Source organism: Panthera onca, chromosome F2 (assembly GCF_046562875.1).
Source record: "Panthera onca isolate mPanOnc1 chromosome F2, mPanOnc1 haplotype 2, whole genome shotgun sequence".
In the NCBI taxonomy this organism is placed as follows: domain Eukaryota; kingdom Metazoa; phylum Chordata; class Mammalia; order Carnivora; family Felidae; genus Panthera; species Panthera onca.
Genome location: NC_138356.1, coordinates 34,945,016 through 34,968,730, shown reverse-complemented (window position 1 = coordinate 34,968,730; position 23,715 = coordinate 34,945,016). Strand labels below are relative to the sequence as shown.

General features: G+C 34.3%; 1 protein-coding gene across 5 annotated transcripts in view; it reads right to left on the bottom strand.

Annotated features, from left to right (window-relative positions):
- Positions 1-23,715, bottom strand: part of CNBD1 (cyclic nucleotide binding domain containing 1) — a 456,861-nt gene that overhangs the window by 386,571 nt on the left and 46,575 nt on the right. For all 5 annotated transcript variants that reach the window (XR_013553368.2, XM_078441451.2, XM_078441452.2 and 2 more), the window contains one exon: positions 16,109-16,267. Coding sequence is in view for 4 of the 5 variants with exons in the window: in XM_078441451.2 (XP_078297577.2) it covers positions 16,109-16,267 (159 nt within the window). In the remaining variant the exon portion in view is untranslated. The remainder of the gene's footprint in view (positions 1-16,108; positions 16,268-23,715) is intronic.

The window sequence follows — 23,715 nt, the reverse complement described above, 5'->3', positions numbered from 1 at the left end:
TTCTTTGGAAAAATCTCTATTCAAATCCTTGGCACATTTTTTAATCATATTGGTTTTTTGGTGTTGAATTGTGTTAAGTTCTTTATATAGCTTACATACTAACTCCTTATCAAATATATTATTTGCAAATATCTTCTCCCATTCAGTACATTGCCTATTTTGTTGGTTTCCTTCACTGTGCAAAAGCTTTTAATTTTGATGTAGTCCTAACAGTTTATTTTGCTTTTAGTTCCCTTGCCTCCGAAGACATATCTAGAAAAATGTTGCCAAGGCCACTGTTTCTTTCTAGGAGTTTTATTGTTTCAGGTTTCACATTTAGGTCTTCAATCCATTTTGAATTTATTTGTGTGTACGGTATAAGAAAGTGGTCTAGTTTCATTCTTTTGCATGTAGGTGTCCAGTCCAGTTTTATTATCTTTCTCAGATAAGAATTTTCTTTCTTGGATCATGTCTTTGGTGTTGTATCTAAATTAATGAACTTTTTTTTTTTTTTTTGAGAGAGAGAGAGAGAGAGAGAGAACACACAAGCCAGAGAGGGACAGAGAGAGAGAGAGCATGAGAATCCCAAGCAGGCATCGCATGGTCAGTGTAGAGCCTGATGCAGGGCTCAGTGTCATGAACCATGAGATCATGATCTGAGCTGAAATCAAGATGCTTAACCAATTGAGCCACCCAGTCACCACAAAATTAATTAACTTCTTACACTTTTTCAAAATGTGTTTAAAATCTGAAAATAAATCCATATTGAGATACAAGTGTTGAGCAGTGAGCTGGACATTCACTAAGGAAGTAGAGAAATGTATAAAGTCAATATGACTTAAAATATTCCCCAACACTCCCCTAATCATTGCATACCAGAGATGGGGCACAAGCTTGGGCTGGATAGTTCACTTGTTAAGAATTGGCAGGTGAGAGCCAGCAGTAAGCAACACTGCTCACAGCCAGGGAAATAGTCACCTTGGGGGTCAGGGAACTACTACTCAGCATACCACCCCCAAAGTAATTTTTCTTGATATATTGTTAGATTTGTTTCATTTTTTTAAAGTAATAAATTTCCAAGTGTTACAAATTCTAGTCCCAAGTGTGAAGAGAATACAAAAAAGGTAATTGCAGGAGAAAAGAAAAGCAAATACTTTAAAGCTGTTGATAAATCTACCTTTTAGAGCTTATAAGTATCAAAATCACTTAAAATAGCAAAAATTGAGTAATCTGTGTTTATGGAAGCACAACTGTTTATTATAAGTAAAGCAATTCAATCAAAAAGATTTTTCTGTCAAGCACCATAAGTTGTTACATTTTTCAACAACATTGGAAGAATCTAGCATGTCACCACGTTGCTCTTATATTACCTTGGTGCTCTGTAAAAAATGGCGGTTAACTTGGGAAGGAGAGTGTAGGTGGTCCAAGCTGAAGCTTTGAGACCATACCTAGCCTTTAGCACAGAAAATGACCTTAAAAGCACACACCCCATGGGACCTCCTCTATGGAGACACGTTACTTCCAATATCTATATTGAAGAGCTAATTTATATGAAATATCTTTTTATTAAGAAATATTTCTAGGAGAGTAATCATTTAAAATTAGATACTCAATGTTATTTATTATAGTTTTCATCCTGACATTTTCTTATTTAAACTAAGGCAAAATATATTTCCCATATTACAAATACACAAGAAAACAAATACTCTTGTTCTTCAGTGATTAATAATAAAGACAATAAAGACTACAAAGGGAGAACATGACCTGATTTTTAATCTGATTTTGTGAATTAATAACTTACTGATAGAGTCAAAATTTGAATTGATTTGAAAATATAATCTTAACATTTCTCTAAATGAAAAAAAGATGAAAAGTTACATGAAAAGTTACAATGTAACACCTAGGCTGTGGTATAGATTGCACTTTTTCTACAAAAGAATATTTATTTGCTATATAGAGAGCTATAATCATAACATAGGTTGCTAAAATAAAAAGCATGACATTTACAAACATAAACACTAGAATAGGTTACAGGGATTATTGTGTGTATACTAGGAAATGTAAACAAAGAGACATACTTATTAGGAATACTAACTCCATATTTGATAAACCAAATTTCAAATATAAACCACTGGCTAATTTCAACTTTAAAGTAAAGACATTGTTTCAAATATACTGTGTAGATTATCTCATGTCTCATTTATGTTTTAGAAAATAAAAGTCTTTCTTGTTATTAATATCATTGTTGTTTCCTCAAGAGAAAGCTCATCCACCCACCCTGACACATAAAGGTCACTGACATGTGAAAGTCAATATGGAGACTGGCTTTCTGTAAATCAGATTAATGGTAATGAATGTCCATTCAGTCACTATAATATTTTGTTCCATTATGTGGTTATGCTACCATTTATATCCATTCTACTGTTACTGGACACTTAGAAGGTTTACAACATTTCTACCAAGAAAAATGCTATTGTGAATAATCTTATAAATGCCTCTTGGTACATATATGTGCAATATTTGTACTCTCAAAATCAGTACATAATACTGCCACATTCTTGCCAAAATACTGTATTTTTCCACTTTTTAATGTTTTTTATCTGGTGGGCATGTACTGGTATTTCATTATATAAATATAATTTATATTTCCCTAGTAACTGATGAGATTGAATATTGTGTTTTGGTCACTATTATTTCCTCTTTTATAAAATAAAAAATCCAGGGGCGCCTGGGTGGCTCAGTCGGTTAAGCATCCAACTTCGGCTCAGGTCATGATCTCGCGGTTCGTGAGTTCAAGCCCCGTGTCAGGCTCTGTGCTGACAGCTCAGAGCCTGGAGCCTGTTTCAGATTCTGTGTCTCCCTCTCTCTCTCTGACCCTCCCCCGTTCATGCTCTGTCTCTCTCTGTCTCAAAAATAAATAAACGTTAAAAAAATTTTTTAAAAATTAAAAAAAATAAAATAAAATAGTCCAATTATACCTTTGAATGTTTAAAATTAGAGTTACAAGACAAAATATTTCCCTTCCTCCTAATAATTATTTGGAGTATACTTTCCACTGTAAAAACAAGACAAACAAACAAAAACAGAATGTTGAGACCTTACTTGTGCAATAGTCAATGCATATTTATTAATTTCCTACTATGTTCTAGGTGGCCTCTGGAGAAAAAAAAAAACATGGTATCAGATAACTACCAGAAATTAGAAGATTACCACTCTTTAAAAAAATGAATAATTAAAGTTTCCTCAAACTTCCACCATCTGCCCCAATTCTATCAAGAAAAAGAGTAAATCTCTGTCTATTTAAGCCACATGGAAATTCACCTAGTATTATAAAACAAAATGTCAACTCAGAAAGAAAAGCATGTGAGGGCAGTGAAAACACTTAAGACCTATTTTCACTCCATTCTTAATGAAGTACAGAAATGTATAAAATGAGTGTGGCATAAAACATTCTCCACCCCCACCCCAGTCATATTGCATGCCAGAGAGGCCAACAAATTGGGCTGGACAGCTCACTCACTCAGTGAGGAAACATAACTTCTGAATCACTGTAGCTTACAACCTTTTCCACAACATTTCAAGTCTAACATAGACTATATTAATTAACTCCTAATAATAATAACTGGGTTAATTTATTCTGTAAACATTTCTTCAGTACCTACTGTATGCTAGAAACTACACGCTAGACATGGAATGAACAATGATGAGGAGACAAGTCCCCACCCTTTAGGGAAATTATAGTTTAATAATGAAAGTATAACATTTGGCCATGCAAATAAACCTATTCTGGTACTAAGACAATAATTTATATAGATGTCTACCGATAGAGACTCAAATAGATAATTGTAGACTTTTACTTGGTGTATCAGAAAAGGCTTCACAGAGAAAGTTGAAAAGTGAATGGGGAGAGAGAGGTACAAAAAAAGGGGAAGAGCATTAGCACAAGCGCATGAAACAGCAGCCCAGTAAGAGAACTACAGGTGATTTGGCATAGGTGGGGTTTAGAGCACAATATAGAAGACAAGGGGGCCAAATAGTAAGGATCTGGTACAGCACTCTGGGGAGTTTGGAAATGTTATATGTGTTTACATAGAACAACATACACATTGCATCAAAAAGGAAGGAGATTACACACTCAGAAGAAATTATTAAGAGGATTTTAATAAAGGGATTATTTACAGAAATATAGACAGGGTTGAGGGAAATCTACAGGAGAGTGAAGGATAAGTAGCTGGAACCAAGGACAGGTACAGCAGGAAGTTGTTACTATAATAGGCCTGATGGCCCTAGGGAAAGGAGGGATCCTTGATATCTTGAAAGGGCTGTAGTTGTAGAAGGGCAGTTCTACTGCATTCCGTAGAAGGAAACAGACAACCTAGTCTATTTGGAAAGAAAAGATCCAAAGGAATAACTGACCTCACTCAGTCTGCTTCCATCCATTGTCACCTTCTAGTGTCTCCTATTGTACTAAATACAACCAGAAAAGATTCAGAAAGAGTGGCTGACACAATTTATAAAGTTCATCCCACTGGCACAAAGAGCAGAGTGGAAAAGAATGAAGACGTGTGTATGAGTGTGTTTGTGTGAGTGCATGTGCATGTGTGTGTATCTCACCTACTATGTGCAAAACATTATACGTTTATGCATTTCATATACACTAGCTCTTTAAGCTTCTTAAAAATCATGAGAACTAGATATATTTACCACCTCCTTAAAAATAAACATAGGTTAGATAAATTATTTATGATCACATATCTAGCAAGTTGCAAGCTGGGTTTTCAACTCAATACTTCTTGACAGGAATGATTTACTCTAAAAGTTGTTTTTTTCCCTTCAACCAAGAGCCAATATCACATAGTATTATGGTGAAACATTTGAGGCATACCATTAAAACAAAATACACTAAAAAGGTGGTCACTGTTCACACAATTATTTATTTAATACTATTTTAATGCTATTTTTAATGCATTAAGATAAATGAAAACAAAATATATCTCTTTAAAAGAAGATAAATTATCATTATTCCTGGATAGTTTCATGACACAAATAATTAAAAGAAACTCAATTCAAAATCTATTGGAATTAATAAGAGTTCAGTAAGGCAGCCAGTCATAAACATATATATAAACCTAGTTAAATAGCTTTCACATATACTTATAATGTTTGGTTAGAAAATACAATGATATGAAAGTGGCTAAGATATCAGATCCTAAAACTTCCTGAAACAAAGAAAAAGTCATTTTTAATCTATTTGAGATAATGGATGCTAGCTAAATTTATTGTGGTAATCCTTATAGAACACATGTAAGTCAAGTCATTAGGCTATACAACTTAAATTTATACAGAAGACATTCTTTAACATTTTAGCCATTCTAATAAATGTGTAGTGATATATCATGATTTTAATTTGCACTTCTCTAATGAATAATGATGTTGGTATTTTCATGTACATACTTGTGCTTAATATATATTCTTTGGTGAAATATTTATGCAAATATTTTGCACACTTTAAAAGAAAATGGGAAAACAATTGCAAAAATATTGAGGTTTCTTTATATTTTATGTAAATTCCTTTATTAGATACATGCTTTGGAAATACATTCCCAGTCTCTGGCTTATATTTTCATTCTCAACAGAGTGTCGCAAAAAGCAGAAATACTTAATTTTTATGAAATTTAACTTACTCAGTTTTCTTTTATGAATCATGCTTTTGATGCTGCACCTAGGAAAGGTTTGGCAAGATTTGGCAAGAATGTAGAGGAACTAGAACTCTCATAAACTAATGGTGAGAATGTCTAGTGGTGCAAGAAATTTGGAAAACAGTTTGGCAATTTCTTAAAAAGTTCAACATGCATTAGCCATATGATCAAGATGTTCTACTTCCAGGTGTTTCCTTAAAAGAAGTGAAGGCAAACACCCATGTTAAGACTTGGATATGAATGTTTATAACAGCTTTGTGTAATAGCCTAAAACCAGAAACAATCCAAATGTCCATAAATTGATGGATAGATAGATAAACTGTGGTGTGTTAATATAGTGCATTACTATACATGGGGAAAAGAAGAATGAATTATTGATACAAAACACAACATGGATGAATCTCCAAATAACTGTGCTAAGTGAAAAAGCCAGACTAAAAAATAGTATATACTGTATAATTCCATTTATACACAATTCTAGAAAATGTAAACTCATCTATAGTGACCAAAAGCAGTTTAAGTGTTTGCTTGGAGACAGGGGGTGAGATATAAGAAAGGGGGTGGGAAGAAGAAAGAAATAGGGAAGTACACAAGGAAATTCTTGGGAATGATGGATATGTTCATGATCTTGATTGTGGTGATGCTTTCATAATGTATACATGTGTCAAGACATTTCAAATAGTAAACTTTAAAATATGCATTTTATTATATGTAAATTATGCCCCAGTAAAGAGGTTACTAAAATGTGCTGTATATGTTATATATACACATTTATACATATCTGTACAAAAATATATACATATTTTTTCCTTCTTCATTAGGTACTTGTCAAAATCTAGCATGACCTGGAAATATATATTGGAACGTATATATTTTGGGCAAAATCCTCTTGTGAAGATTTATTCTCCACTGCATAAATGGTACTATCTCCATATTATAGCCATAATACATATAAAGCTTTTTAGATCAACAATACATAATTAAAGCACAATAGAAAACATGGATAAAGGCTATGATCATATAGCTCACATCAACACAAATAAATACAAATAGTCAATAAGTGAATGAATACAAATAGTCAATAAATAAAGAAAAATTTAGCTCAAGAAGGAAGCAAAGAAATGAAAATTAAAAATAATTATGTAATATCTTTTACTGTTGTTCCATGAAATTGAATTTTTTAAAGCTAATGTTCACTGCTAGGGACAATATTAATTAGTTTACCCTTTCCAAAAATAAATGTAGCTAAAAATATCAAGTGCCTTTAATATTATCTGTCTTCTTTTACCTACCAGTTATTCCATTTCAAGGAAATTATTCTAAATAACCAGAAATCTAATAATTGCTCTTAGCTGAAAAATCAGTTTCTATTGCTTTCAAATAAGAATTATAAATGCAAAAAAATAGGAACTGTAAAATTATTAAATGTTTGTAATATCAAATAGCAAAGGGTGAGAATGATATTTGAAAATTTTAGCCATAATAATTATTATTAAATACATAGAGAATAAATGCTTCAAAGAAGAATTCTAGCCAATATAGTTTTCAGGTCTGGCTTGATGACAAGGATCTAATGCAGAAGAAAGAGCATTGACCCATATGCTGATGGAATAACTTGCTGTACAGCAAGCCCAATGTAGTGGCTCATTTTGAAACTAAACTCCACGGAGATCATGAGATAGAAAGTAGAGTTACAAACCCACCGAGGACCATAAAAGAATGTTGCAAACACATTATAGATTACTTACCACACTCTCTTTAGCCAAATCAAGGCATGCACAAGCCACAAGCATATCATGTCAACCCTGAATATTAAGAAACCAATTAAACCACTTTCTGCAAGAATAAATGTTTAATAGATTAAACAGAAAGAGAAACAAATAAGGAATTCTATTCCAAGCATTTAAAGACCACCAAATAGTTTACTATCTCTCTGCAATTAGACCCAGGATTTGACAGTTAAACAACAGTGACCATGCAGGCCTACACTCTACTAGAAACAGCCAAATCTTTCCAAGAGTTTCTAGATATAGCATTACTTGGGTCTAGACTTGATTTCCTAAGTCTCTCCAGAATGGTTTTTTCATGCCATTAGATAACAACTCCCAGAGTACAAAAGCATCCTGCCATATATAATGCACAATTTTATTATACAGAAGAAATTAAGATACTTTGTTTGATAAAGTTAGAAGTAACTTCATGATGACAGTGTCTGTGAGAATAATTACAGTAGGAAGGCAACTAATGTCCTTTGTAAGGGCATACATAAAATTTTTAACAAAAACTTGCATTTTTGTGGTAATTTCACTAAACAGTTGTTATAAGAAATATTTTTCATATTCTATTGTCTTATTATAATACAACACATGATAAAAAATCCCCATTAGAGTCATTCCATTCTGATCTCTCAGTGCACGATGTTTGCTTTCTATTGCACTTATAAATCTAATAAGTATTTATAACAAATATTTAGTAAAATATTTCCATGAAAAAAATATTCTAACTTGAAATGCAAAAATGAATAGCCACCCAAGACAAGAAGTCTTAGCTTTAACATTGACATCTATGTTGAAATAATATACATCATATTATGGACTTAATGTTTGTGTCCTCTCAAAATTTGCATGCTAAAATCCTAAGCCTCATTATTATAGTGTAAAGATGTGGAGCCTTTGGGAAATGATTAGGTGATTAAGAATGGAGTCCTCACGAATAGGATTAGTGTCTGTGATATTGTGATTTATAAGAAATATATATTTAGTCATTCATTTGATCATTCAAATGGCCAAATATATATTTCTCACACATATTTGATCTTTCTCCACAGTTCCGAGCTCACAGCTCCCAAACCCTTGGAATTTCCTTAGTGTTAAGATTGACAAAGGTGTCTTGTTAATGAAGTAACTTTTATACCCCACCTGAGCATATGGGCTGGTTACCAAAGGAACCAACCATGTGATTGAAGTGTTGGAGCTTTCAATCCCCCCTCACTCCCAACCCTTCCCAGCTCCCGGGAGGGGAGGGGGCCTGAAGACATAATCAATCACCACTGGCCAATGATTTAATCAATTGTGACTTTGTAATGAAGCCTCCATAAAAACCAAAAAGGACAGGGTTTGGAAAGCTTCCAAGCTGGTAAACAAGAGGTGATTTGGGAGATTTGGCACACCCTGAGACGGCATGGAAGCTTCATGCCCCTTCCCACATACCTTGTCCTATGCATCTCTTTTATCTGACTGTTCCTGAGTTATATCCTCTTGTTTGTTTGTTTTGTTTCAAGTTTAATTTAAATTCTAGTTAGTTAACATATAGTGTAATACTGAGGAGTATTTGGTGATGCATCACTTACATATAAACCCCATGCTAATCATAAGTGCCCACTTAATTCCCATCACCCATTTAGTCCATCCCCCACCCATAATAAACAAGTGATCAAAGAAATAAAATGTTTCTCTGAGTTATGTGAGCTACTGACCAAATTAATCAAACACAAAAAGGGGGAAATAGAAACCTTTGATTTATAGCCTGGGCTTGTCACAAGCATGGGGGTAAGGGGTAGGAGGAGAGGTGATGTCTTGTAGTAGTGAACTCTTCATCTGTGGAATCTGATGCTATCTCCAGGTAGTGTTAGAATTGAGTTGAATTCTCGAACACCCTGCTGGTTGGTATGGGGAACCCCCACAACTCCACACATGGAAATTGAGTCTCAGAATACCAAATTTAGTGCCCTTATAAAGAGACCCCAAAGAGTTCTCTCCCGTTCCTTCATGTGAGGACACTGCAAGACAGCCATCTGTGAACCAAGAAGGCCCTCACCAGATACAATCTGCCTTGACTTAGACTTCCCAGCCTTCAGAATTGTGAGAAATAAATTTTTGTTGTTTAAAGCCACCCAGTCTATGATATTTCTGTTACAGCAACCCAAATTAACTAAGGCATCTGCACAGTGAAAAAAATAATTTTCACAAGAAGCATTGTAATAGAAATACAATATGGTGTATTGTAAAATACAGTTTGCTTATTCCAAACAAAAGAACAGTATAAAAATAAAATTTTTAAAAATCCTAGTTAATTTGGGATGAAATAGTCATTTATGAAACTTTAGTATGAAAATATTACTGGCAACTTTGTAAACTAATGTAATATATCATAAATAATTAATAGACGTTATTTATTCATAAACTATAAGAGAAATTTGCATATTCTTTCTTGAAGAAATAAAAAAAGGGACACACTTATTCTGAGATACAGGAATCCTTTTATACTTCAAATGTAGCAAGCACATAGCAAACTCTTTTGTATAAAAACCTATCAAGATATGCAAGATTCTTTGGCAAAGGGAAGATGGAATTGTACAATGTACCGTGTATTATAGACTAAGTAATATACATGGAGCTTTACATTTTTAACTTTATTCAGGTTTCACAACAATGACCCTATAAGGTTAATAATTGTGCCCATTTGATTTTTTAATTTAATTTCATTTTAACCCCAGTATAGTTAACATACAGTGTTGTATTAGTTTCAGGTGTGCAATATAGTGATTCAACAATTCCAGACATCACCCAATGCACATCCCAAGTTCACTCCTTCATCTAATTGTGCCCATTTTATAGATTAGTAAATTGTGTATCAAGAGGTAGAAGTTCGCCCAAGATCACACAACCAGTTATTAGAGGAGTCCAGTTTAGAACCCAGGTCTCTGAGACTCCAGAGTCCAGGCATTTCACAATATGTGCATCCCAAATGTCACTTTGACTCATACTATTATAGACAGACCAAGATTCAGTGCCTTACTCTTCTATAATATCAACCTACTGCCAAGGAATCTTTAATTTCTTTCTATCTTTTGCTAACTCATCTCCTAAACACAAATTAACTCTCTTCATTTAGTTCCTGTCATATCATACATGATCACTGTTTTCTGTCAAAAATTGAAATTACTTGTAATATTCTGACCATTCTTTATTTTTTCTTTTTTAAAATCTTTTTTAAGTTTATTTATTCTGAAAGAGAGAGGAAGAGGCACAGAGAGAGAGGAAGAGAGAAAATCCCAAGCAGGCTCCTCATCATCAGCACAGAGCTGGATGCGGGGCTCGATCCCATGAACTATGAGATCAGGACCTGATCCAAAATCAGAAGTCAGACGTTTAACTGACTGAGCCACCTAGGCACCCCACACCATTCTTTAATTAACCTATGTTCCCTTTTGGCTTGAAATAAACACTTTCTTTCCTACAGGTAAGTCCCCTCTCCCCAGTCAGTTTTCATCAAAACTCTGTATTTTTCAACGTTTTTTTTTTGTTTGTTTGTTTTTGTTTTTTTAATTTATTTTTGGGACAGAGAGAGACAGCATGAACGGGGGAGGGGCAGAGAGAGAGGGAGACACAGAATCGGAAACAGGCTCCAGGCTCCGAGCCATCAGCCCAGAGCCTGACCGGGGCTCGAACTCACAGACCGCGAGATCGTGACCTGGCTGAAGTCGGACGCTTAACCGACTGCGCCACCCAGGCGCCCCAAAACTCTGTATTTTTAACAGAATTAAACCCACACATTATTTTTCTCTCATCAGCATACAGCCTTAAAATATAGTTTGAGATTGTAATTCCTCATCTTATATGCCATTTCTTTGGAAAACAACAGTGTAAAAACCATATTGCATTTGGATTTCAAGCAGCCTGAATCTAAAAAGCAAAAATCCTCATGTCCTTCCAGGGAGCAATTCCTCTGAGTCATTCCTGAGAAGGGCTTTGCATCACTGCTCCACTGAAACATAATGATCTTCAGACGCCTCATTCTCTCAGAGGAAACATCTTTAATTGGAGAAAGTAGGAGAAAAAAACAATTGGGCCAAGTATTCTCAGAGGATCTTAAACTGCTTTTCACAGCTCATTTATAAGTTTGTCTCTTCTCTTACCCTTTCCACAACCCCCACAAATATACATGTATGTCACTTTTCTTTTCAGAAATTAGTCATTTATAAAGAAACCAATTATTTTTACCAAACCAATCCATAATTGCATTTTAAAAGCTGGTGGTGTTACAGGCAGTGCAATCAAATACAAACGTGAGAGTGTTAGATCATTTGTCCAGGATATTAGCTGTTAGTGGTCAAGTTGAGCAAAGAATCTGATGTGCTTCTAGGACTACCAATTGAAAACTGCTCATGTCTTAAAAAATTAAATAAAATCAAGTTCTATACGTAGAATTCAGGCTACTGTCATCTCTGAGAGCAATTCCACATAGCCTCCTGAGGTTACCCCAAATCTTCTGCACCCACAGTCAGCTCTCCACACATGACCTATTACTATTTAAATCATAATGCATCACTCCCTTTTTGCCAGTCACATCTAGATAAAAAATCTACCATGACCTACAGGACTCTAGGTGATGATCCAGTTCCTGGTAACATCCAAAGCCTCATTTCCACCTTTTCCCCTCAACCATGCATTTTCACAGCACTGGTCTTGTTGCTAATGTATTTTTTTCAATTTACAAAACATGTTGCCATCCTGGGCTCTCGCATTGTCTGCAATGCACTTCTCCAAGATATTCGATTGGCTCACTCTCTCATTTCATGAAATTATCTGATCAACGTCACCTTTCAGAGAAGAGTTTTCTGATCATTTTCATCATGCCCTATCCCCCTATTCTGCATTAGCTTTTCTCCCTAGCATTTATCACTAACTGATATAATACATTATGTATTTATTATCTCTCTCTCTCTTACATTAGAATATAAGCTTCCATGAGGGTAAAGATATTGTGTGTTCACCACTGCGGTCCCAATACCAAGAACATTGCCAGAAACATACATAGAAGTTCAAAAGTATATGTTGAATTCATTAATTAATGGCTGCAAAATATTAAATCAGTCAAATTTATTTATAAATTAAAATTCCAAGTCATGTTTTAGTTCATAACTTTTGATGTTATTTATTCATGATGCATTTCCTCCTCCTTCTGAAATACTTTCTCTTTTGAAATGCTATCCCTTACCAATTGAATGTGAACTCAGTAAGAACTATCAATAAAAGTGTACTGCCCCCTCAGCAGTTATCTAAGGGATGGGTATAAAAACAAACTATAAAAATCTGGTTCCTTATCCCTGAAACTAAAGTGTGAGCCTAAAAACTCTCAAAATACTTGTAGCTGATTGAGTCCAGTGTTGTATTTGGAGAAGACATGCAGAGGTTATCTAGTTCATATCATTTCCAGCATCTAGTAGTTCTTCTATTTGGGGAGCTACCCAATATTCTTCCATAGGCTTTCCCTCTCTCCCCTACCCTGTTTGTTTGTTTGTTTGTTTGTTTGTTTGTTTAAATTAACCAGAATCAGTTTCCGTTGCTTACAATCCAAACTCCTAACACACATGACAAGCGTATATTCAATCCAATATGCCTTAAAATAAAAAATTTAACATAAAGTCCCCCAACCCTTTTTTCTCTCTCATCTTTCTCTCTCAGTCTGTTCTCCACACACACTTTCCAATTACATAGCACCCTTTAGTTACTCAAACCCAACCTCTCTGGAGACATCTCCCAGACATGCCCTTTCCAATGATTTTAGTGTTTCAAATCATTTATCCTTCCTCTGATCTAGCATTGTTTACTCAAAACTGCTGAATTAAAGTAGAAGTTATGTAATCAATATGATTAAGCCAAATCTTACCAAGTTATCAATAATCAATAGCTTCTTAATCTTGCCATGCATATTTGCATTTCTTTAAAAGGAGGTTACTCAAAATTTATTTGTTTGTTCAAATTTCAGGCAGAATGACAAAGTGAAGAATTTTAGAAAGCATAAAGTAGCTACTCTTAAAAATGTATTCAATCATATCACTAAAGCAGCCCATTGATCTGCTCATGGTTCAATTACAGATAAAGAAAGACATGACAACTTATCCATCAGTAAACAGATTTTAGTTGAACTACTTTTGTGACTACATAAAGCATATAACCCCACTGCAAATGTTGACTGAGTCACAGAGACTTATGATGTTACTAAATATGGCTAACATATCCTAAGCACCCCCTCTATCCCTGATACATGAGTTTTGGGGACAAAACCAATGATTCATTTCTAACCAATATAATATGACAAAGGTAATAGGAGATCCAGGTCACTGATTAGATTATACAAAACTTCATCTTAGCACAATAGGAGAAAGAGAGACTCTCCCTTGCTGGCTTTGAATATTTAAACTTCCATGCTGTGGGAAGGCCTGAGAGAGGGTGATCCAGCAAAGATCTGTGGACCTGTAAGAGCTGAAATGGGCCCTCAACTGAGAGTCAAGAAGAAAGTAAAGACCTCAGCCCTACAACCACAAGGAATTGAATTCTTCCAACAACACCCATAAGCTTGGAAGAAGATCTCATGCTCCAGAAAGGAGTGTAGCCCTACAAACATTTTGATTGAAGCCTTGTGAGACATGAGCAGAGGACCCAGCTAAGCCTTGTCCAGAAAGATAATAAATGGATGTTGTTTTAAGTCATTACATTTATGCTAATTTGTTACACAGTAATGGAAAATGAATACACTAGTGTAGCAATGAAACAAGAAGAAAAAAGCATGTCTATAGAAGAACAAATATAGATTGTGGATTTAGCACATGCAATGCTCTTTTATTACTAGCTGATCATGTCCACTTCAAAGGTTGATATGAGGAAGAATCAGAATTTTATGTATAGGAATTAAGGCTTTGTGTGAATATTAAACATAAAAGTGAGTTCCCCTCTCATTTACTCTGCCATTATGTCTCAGTGAGTAACACAGCCCCACCCATTGACAGCAGTCAAGACCTGCTACCTTCATTCTGAAGAGTCATACTTGGCCAATTCCGAGCCACCGAAAGTGGGAGCTTGATGTATTTCAGGATCTCCTCTACCTACCCATCCATTCTCTCACATGTGAGCGAGGGGGTAGATTCTGGAAATTGCCACCATCCCAACATCTATTGTCCAGGGTATTTGGAGATTGGTTGTTAAATGGACTCCATGAAGGTCCACATAAGAATGCAGCAGTAGATCCTTTGTCTATTCTACTTTGTGTTTGGATATCCTTCTACCGTAGTACCTCTTTAGCCTATTGCTAAGGTGGTACAGGGTTTTTATCCATTTGTAGTTTCCATCCTGACTTCAACCTAGATTTACCTTAGTATTTCAACACTTTGCCAGGGAACCATAGCTGCTCAGGCTCCTCTTGCAGCTTATAAGAACTTTGTTTTCTTGAAAGTGCTACCTTGTTATTTTCAGAAAGACAGAGATTACCCCATTGAAAATCCTCCAGCCCAGTACAATTTGAAATCATAGGTGAGTGACTCACAGGCTTCTAGACACTTAAAAAAATTTAATCCAATACAATTTTTGCCAGCATTATGGTTTAATGGAATGAAAGTGGCTATAACTCCAGTAACTTTGAGTGCTTTAGTGATTTTCTACCAAAGCATATTTTTAACATATTCACTGAACACATTCTCATTAAATTTTCTATTTTTACAGCTTACCAGTTTAATTATACCCATGTATGGCAGGTGGTTATGATTTCCTTCTCCACAATTCCCTCACACCTACTTTCTTATAAAGAGACTAGTAATTGCTGTGTTTATTTCATTGTTGATGCTGTAAGTAAAAGCATCAGAAATTTGACTATTCTCAAATTTCCTGGAAACTCTGACCGACCATATTTTCTCAAATTTGCAATGACAATTTTCAAGAAAAGTGCTTATAGCATTGAATTCTTAGTGTATTCCTCCAAATATAAATGCCAGATTTTTATTTTCTCATTCTATGCTACTGTTTTTTTCTTTCAGGCACAATTCTAGTCTTGACACTCTCCTCTTCATTTTGTTTGTGTTGTCAATCAGTATTCCATTATCACATTTTCCCACGGTCTCATTTCAACTTTAATTTCATTCACAAATCCAATACCATATCTGGTAACCAGCCTCCACCCAGATTTAATCCCTCCTCTCTCCTTCTCCCTCTCCTTCAGGCACTTGTGCCCCAATCATGGTGCAAAGTGTTCTAAGAAGTTAAAAAGAATATGAGATAAGTTTATATAATGGCTGTGCCATGGAGAAGACAGTTTAAATTCTGTGAAGAGCTGACAAAACATAAACTGATGAAATCTTAAACATAATTTTGATTTAATACAATCAGTAATTAACACCTATTTTGCTTGCAGCTTAAAATTAAAATGATGTGCCACAACTGGATATATTACCAATATATTCATGATATGCCATGAAGACTGAATTGATGAGGACTGCATTCATCTAGAAACAGTCTTCAGTATTTCTACCTCTCCTGAATCAACCATTAGTGGTAGATTGCAACTGAAACACACTTAGCTGCAAACAACTAACTTAAAAAAAAAAAAGTGGACCTATTCAAAAGTATCTTTCAATAAGAAGTACTAAAAATACTTACAATTTCTTTAAAATATCCAGGAATTCCGCTAACTTCTCTTCAATTTTTTTTGGTTCATATAAAGTAGGGCCACCACGTGCTTTTTTAACATGGATAGCTATATTGTGAGAATCATCAGGTTGTTGGGGTTGAAGTTCTTCGGTGCCTTCAGTAGGTTCTCTGAACAAAGGAACACAACAGATTATGGTGTTGCATATTGTATAAAAATGACTGACGTGGCAACTGCGTGGCTCAGTCAGTTAAGGGTCCAACTCTTGATTTCAGTTCAGGTCATGATTTCACAGTTTGTGAGTTCAAGCCCTGCATTGGGCTCCATGATAACAGTATAGAGCCTACTTGGGATTCTCTTTCTGCCCCTCCCCACACTTTCTCTCTCTCCTGTGCGCGCGCTCTCTCTCTCAATAAATAAGTAAACTTAAAAAAAGCCAGACAGATGCTATGACATCCCTTCCTTTAAAAAAAAGAGTACCATGAACTTTTACTTTACTGTTAAGAGCAAAATTGCATTGTTGTGAGATAATATGGCATTTTAATAATGTATGCCTTTTCATTGCCTTAGTTCTGTTTTTTCACCCAGTCATCAGTAGTGGTGTTACATACGTCCACTTAAAAGTGGACATACATAAAATACTTTCCACATTCAGAGCCTGATTATACGTATTATAACTGTATTAAGTGATTGAACCATCTTTTGTAATTAGATGTACATAACTTAGTAAATATTTGAAGTCAATGGTCAATATCCTTCTCTTTAGAGCCATTCACTTGTTTTTTGGTGTTTTCTTCACACCAATTATAAAACTGCTTTTTTAAAAACTTTTGTTTCCAACTGGTAAATTGTGATCATCTGAAAGCAGCCATTTTTCTTTATTCTTGTGCTACAGTATGTTATACACCCAAGTTCCCAGGAGATGTATGGCTGAATAACCATTCCCATTCATTTTTCTAGTTCCACACATTTCTATTTAGAAGTCACTAAAAACCTAAGAGCAAAAACTAATGAATGCTAATGAATGGTATTATCCTTAAGAAAAAAAAATGTGGAGATGATAAAAGCCCAAATGACCTGTAATTATATACATGAGAATATTAAAATCATACTTAAATATAAGATAAACATTATGTGGGATAATAATAATAATAATAGTAAATAATCACATTAACATCTAACATACATTTGAGTTTTTGTGCTGGTTGTTCTGCTAAACATTATATGCACATATCTCATTAACATTAACCATGTGAAATAAACAATATTATCCCCCATTGATAAGATAAGGAAATTGCAGATTAAAGAGTTTATATAATTTGTCTTACCACTCATAGCTGCTTGTTAAAGCTTAGTAGTAAAGCTTATTTGATGTATACACAAAGAAGATAGCCTAGCATAACTTACAAATATAAAATTAAAAGCCAAAATCCATTTCCCTTTCTATCATTTTTACAGAACCTCAAACATTCCTTCCAGACCTAGAACACCACTTCAAACTCTATCCCTACTTACTCCTATAAATAGTAAGCACAGTAAAGCTCAGCAATGATGAGAATTCAGGTATAAAGCAATTTGCTTTTCTCCACCCAGCCTGTATACTAAAATGCAAATGAAATGAAGTTCTTATATTCTAAAAAGGAGAGGTCTGTGGACTGGAGGGAAAAGTGAAGGTAGATATAGCAGCTTTGTGGCAGGAATATGCAAAGTGAGTCCCCATGGACCTAGTATTCTTCTGGCCCAAGTTCATCATATTTGCCCAAGGTGGGAAACTCCTGAATTTTCTACTTCATGTTGTAAATCTCAAACTAGCCAAAGGATTCAAAATAGTCCCCAATGACATTTAAGCCTCTTGAAATTAACCAGGAGATACTAAACCACCAAAAGCAATAGAAACAAATAGGTGGTCAGACACATTAATTGATTAGTTGATTAAATTGTGCCCTATACTCTTCGGGAAATGGTAGAAAATTATCCTCATCATTACATATTAAAATTAGCAATAATGCAATATATTAAATATATATATATAATATACAAATATATAATAGTATGGATAATCCAATGCCAACAAATTTGAAACCTTAGATGAGATAAATCACTGTAAAAGTACAAATTACCATACTAATAACATAAAGAAAGAAACTTTGAATTGTTCTAAATATTTTAAAGAATATAACTAAGAAGTAAGATTCCTTCCACAAAGAAACTCCTGGCCAAAATGGCCTTAATGATGAATTCTAACAAACTCCTAATAGATAAATAAACCCAAATACTTGCAGAAAATACAAAAGACAGCTATACTTTCCAGCTAGTATTATGAAGCCAACCTAGCCTTAATATCAACATCTGGCAAGGATATTACAAGAAAATTACAAGCCAGTATCACTGAATATAGATGCAAAAATCCTAAGCAAAATATTAATAAACTGAATTCAGTAATAATTTTTAGATATAAAGCATAGCCTAGTTAAGACTATGCCAGGAATACTATTTCATGAATGTTGTTCAACATATTAATGGGATAAAATAAATCATGATTATCTAAACATTTCATGTGATAAAACATTCATGTGTAATATAAACTCCTACAAAACTAGAAATAGAAATATTTTTTTCTTTTCTTTAGAGAAAGAGAGAGAGCACACAAGTAGGGAAGAGGAGAAGAGGGAGAGAGAGAAGACTCTTAAGCAGGCTCCACATTCAGCATGTAACCCAACACAGGGCTTGATCCCACAACTCTGGGTTCATGACCTGAGCCAAAATCAAGAGTCAGATGCTCAGACTGAGCCACCCAGGTGCCTTGAAGTGACCTTTCTTAATATGACAAAAGACAAACATCAGTTGTATTTCTGATTCCTTACTTTTTTTTTCTTAACGCCATTTACTCAATTTTATTGCAATATACCTAAAATATAGCAAGGAACACGTGATGCCATCAGCCATCAGTAAGCATGGCTTCAAAAGTTTCCCCCATTTCCTCATGAGACACACTTGGGTTATAAAGATGGTTACCCACCTGCTTAGGATAAGGTCCTATCATGCCATGTAAGGCCCTAACATGACCAGGACTTCACCCATGCAACTTCCAATGCAACCATATAACACCGGCCATCACTGGATAGGGTGAGCCAGATATCTTCTGGGCAATAAGGTCTCACGACAGTCTGCTTAGCCAATATGTTCCTTACTATCTAATGGGGGAAGGCACTAATAGGTTAATTAGTCCCTAAATGTGTTATTGAAAGTTGTTAAAAGTGATATGAAGAATTTATACATGTTATGAATAACAAGTATAGGATACTTATAAGAGTGTAAAAATAGGTGACATATTTTGCTTGCCAGGAAAAGACAATGTCTCAGAGAGAGATTTAAACTGCCACACAAGATAAAAAAAGTTTAAAAAAAAAAAAAAAAAGAATATTCCAGGAAGAAAGCACAAGAAATTTTCTTGCAGAAAAAATTTCTAAAGATGCCAAATTCTGCTCAAAAATATTTTGACCTTGGGGCAAAGAGTGTATCACGGTTGTGTCTGACTCTTGAATTCGGCTCAGGTAATGATCTCACGGTTTCTTGAGTTCGAGCCCCACATTGGGCTCTGTGCTGCCAGCACGGAGCCTGCTTCGGATTTTCTCTCTCTCTCCCTCTCTCTCTGCCCCTCCCCCACTTGCACTATCTCTGTCTCTCTCAAAATAAATAAATAAACTTAAAAAAAAAAAATTTGACCCTGTCAAATAGACATAGCCACTATACAACAGATTAATATTCTCTGTTAATCTTTTCATACTTTTTTGATATCACTACATCTAATTATTTCTGAATTAATTTTTACTCAAAGCAAATGATAGGGATACATGAAATTATCCACAGAATTGATGGTTACCATAACTAGCAAGTAATTAGGCAATTCTAGTTATTTCTCTGCTATTGACTTTTTAAGGTTTTTGGCATTGTTCCTATTGATTATTAAATTAAAAAATACATAATATATTGTAAGTTTAAAAGTAACAGTAAAATGAATGTTAATGTACCTACCCAGATCTTTAAGGTACCCATGGCACTGTACAATTACTCTTCCATGGACAGATACATAGCACTCACTCCAGAGATAACCACTACACTGAAGTTTGTTCCTATTATTCCCTTGGTTTTCATTATACAGATTAATCAAAAATATATGCATCCCTTTAAAAACCTAATTTTCGTTTTGCATATTTAGTTTTGCACTTGATAGAAATGAAGTGATTCTTATGAATTCCATAACTTGTTTTTTAGTTGTTGTTCATTGTGTTTATGAGATTTAATGACTATAGTTCATTCATTTTACTGCTGTATAAGATTTCATTATATTTATATACCACAAAGGGGATTTTCTTAGTCTGTGGGCAATTGAGATTTTTGTTTCCAGGTTTGTTTTGTTTTTTATCTGTTTGTTTGCTATATACAAACTTGGCTACTATGACTATCTTGTACATCCAGAACTTCTCCAAGAATTAAAATTAGTATATGCACAACATTATATTAGTAATGCCACATTGTTTTCTAAACTGGCTATAACAACAGCCAAGGCATAAGTTTCAGTTGCTCTACATTTTTACTGCTACCATATTATTAAATTTTTGACTTTGTGAAATTAATTGAAAAATATTGATCACTTTTCATGTATTTATGGAGTTATACTGACTATAGGAAATCACTAAGTTATTTAATTCCTCAGCAAACTACAAAGAGAAAAAAAATTAAAAATCACAATACCATTAAGATATTATTTGCCTCTTTCTTGCTGTGTTGAAATCTAATCATGAAAATAATGATGGGTAAAACTACTTGCAACCAAGAATGATTCAAAATAATGGGACGAAACTATACCAGAAGTCACTGAATTCTTCACTGCCACATACTTATAATTTTTAAAAAGCCAAAAAAAAATTAATTTTATTCCCAACCCTCTGACCTTGAGTACACTGCTTTGTGATATTCTGTGTGACAAAAGGAAAAGTATAGATAAAGCATTTTTGTAGCATCTCAAAGAGATTTTTATCTCAAGTAAAAGTGAATTATTATCTGAGTTGTAAGCACTACTATTAACTTATTTCACTGTACTCCATATTAACTTGAAAGAATAGCCAAAAGACAAACTATAATAAATGACTTGGATATTTGGATATAACTTGGGTATTTGGAATCTATTTTCTCAAAAATCAGTGAAGTGCAGTTGTCACTTCAAATAAACAGTGTCTGCTGCTTATAATAAAAGTTAAGCTTTCAAGTAAAAATTTGATTTTTGTAAAACCTGTATCCACTTCTGTAAACTTGAGAGCTTCCTAACATGTAAGGCTTTTCTGATGATCAGTGATGATATAAAAATTGTGATCTTGGGGCACTTGGGTGGCTAAGTCAGTTGAGCATCTTATTGATTTCGGCTCAGGTCATGATCCTAGGGTCACAGGACTGAGCCCTGTGCCGGGCTCCACACTGAGTATGGAGCCTGCTTGGGATACTCTCTCTCTCTCTCTCTCTCTCTCTCTCTGTCTGTCTCTCTCCATCTCTCTCTCTCTCCCTCTGCCCCTCTCCCCTAGCTTGTGCTTTCTCTCTCTCTCTCTCTAAGGTAAAAAAAAAAATTATAAATTAAAAAAAACTGTGATCTTTATACATTACATAAGAAAACATGTTAACATTGGCAAGATCTATATAACCTAGTGAACCATTTTCCAAAGGACCAATGGATATTACACAATCATGCGTTAGTAAAAGAATTATTCATAGTGCAAAATAATAGTTTTTATAGATGTCATTGTTTTTAAATTGGCCACATTAAAGATTTTTTAAAAAAGCCCCAGTAAATTCAGGTGATAGGGATTAGCACCACTAACCAGCAAAATAAAATAAAATTTAGTGCACATTATCTCATTCAATCCTCCAACATGACTATAGAGTATGTATCACTGTCTCAATTATAGATAAAGAGACTAAGATTCAAAATTTTAGATAATCTTAAAGTAATACAATTACCAAATTGCAGAACTGAAATTCAAATCCAGATCTGACTAGTCCAGAGGCCATCACAACACACTGCCATCTATGTATTCTTGTATTCTAGCTCTTACAAACTTTTTAAAATTAGTCCCCCAAATCTTTCTGTATCCCCCTCCCCCACTTTTTTGTAAATCCATATAAATTTTACTAGGTAGTGGTTAGAGTCAGAGTAATATATATATAATATATGTATCCTATATATATATATATATATATATATGTAAGTATATATATATAATATATAAAATATATATAGGATCTTTCTTAAGATGTTTGCTATAGGATTCTTCAATCCTTTTTTTTAGACTCTGAAGTCAGCCTGACTCATAAAAATACAAATAAATACAACCACTTTATTTACTGCATTAACTCCATTTGTTAAGCTTAGCTTAATTATCACTGGTGCCAAACCAGGAAAAACCAGGAAATAATTATGAGTGAATTCCAGCCCCAGGATGTACATTTGTAAGTTGCAAGCTTTGTCTTATATTGAGCAAGAGTGCTGACTTTGTCCCACACATTGCCAACATATCCAAAGTTAAAATTGAGGATTCAAAGGCAAATTCTTTTATATACTCTTGACAGCAAATATTGGAATCCTGTCATCTCTTATTATATAAGAAGAATATTTTAAGGTTAGAGAGAGAGGTAAGCAATATTTCCCTGGTTTCTACTAGATAAATGCCTATGCCAAACACAGAGTCTCCTCTTTTCATCCCCAAAAAGCAATAGAAAATCCACAGTTAAATGTGAACAGTTGATTGTACTTAACCTGTATTCTATGCTATAAAGCAGCAATACATTTTCCATTAATATATGACAAGCTATATGAAAATGCAAGAAAGTCAAATTATTTCAAAAGGATTATTTACCTACTGAATATTAACTGAAATTAAAGATGGTCAAATTTAAAAAGTTGGGATATCTAAAGACAACCTTGACTATAACAATATATTAACATATATTTATAAAATATATGCTATAAAATAACATATTTACTGATCCTTAATTTTCCTCAGCATTCTTTTTAAGAAAATTTTTCAATGTTTACTTATTTTTGAGAGACAGAGCATGAGCAGGGGAAGGGGCAGAAAGAGAGGGAGACCCAGAATCCGAAGCAGTCTCCAGGCTCTGAGCAGTCAGCACAGAGCCCAACGTGGGGCTCAAACCCACGAACTGTGAGATCATGACCTGAGCTACAGTCGGACACTTAACCGACTGAGCCATCCAGGTGTCCCCTCAGCATTCTTAAATTAGCTTTGTTTAGCTCTTACACACTCATCTTAATGGCTTTTATCTAGTTTCTTTTCCATCCCCATTTCCATATTCTATAGACAATCTTGCTCTAGTACCAAAGCTCTCTACCTGACCTTTGTATTGGAATTGATGATTACTGACTATTGAGAAACAATAATAAAACATCATTTAGCTATACTGTCACTCAAGCTGGACTTAATTTATTAAAGAAAATAATTAAATTCAATGAAAACGTAGCTTGTAAATTTTAGACTTTCTCTTCCTGATTTCATAGTTATGTCCTTGAAGAGATCTTAGCCTCATTGGGCTAATTTAAGTAATGAAT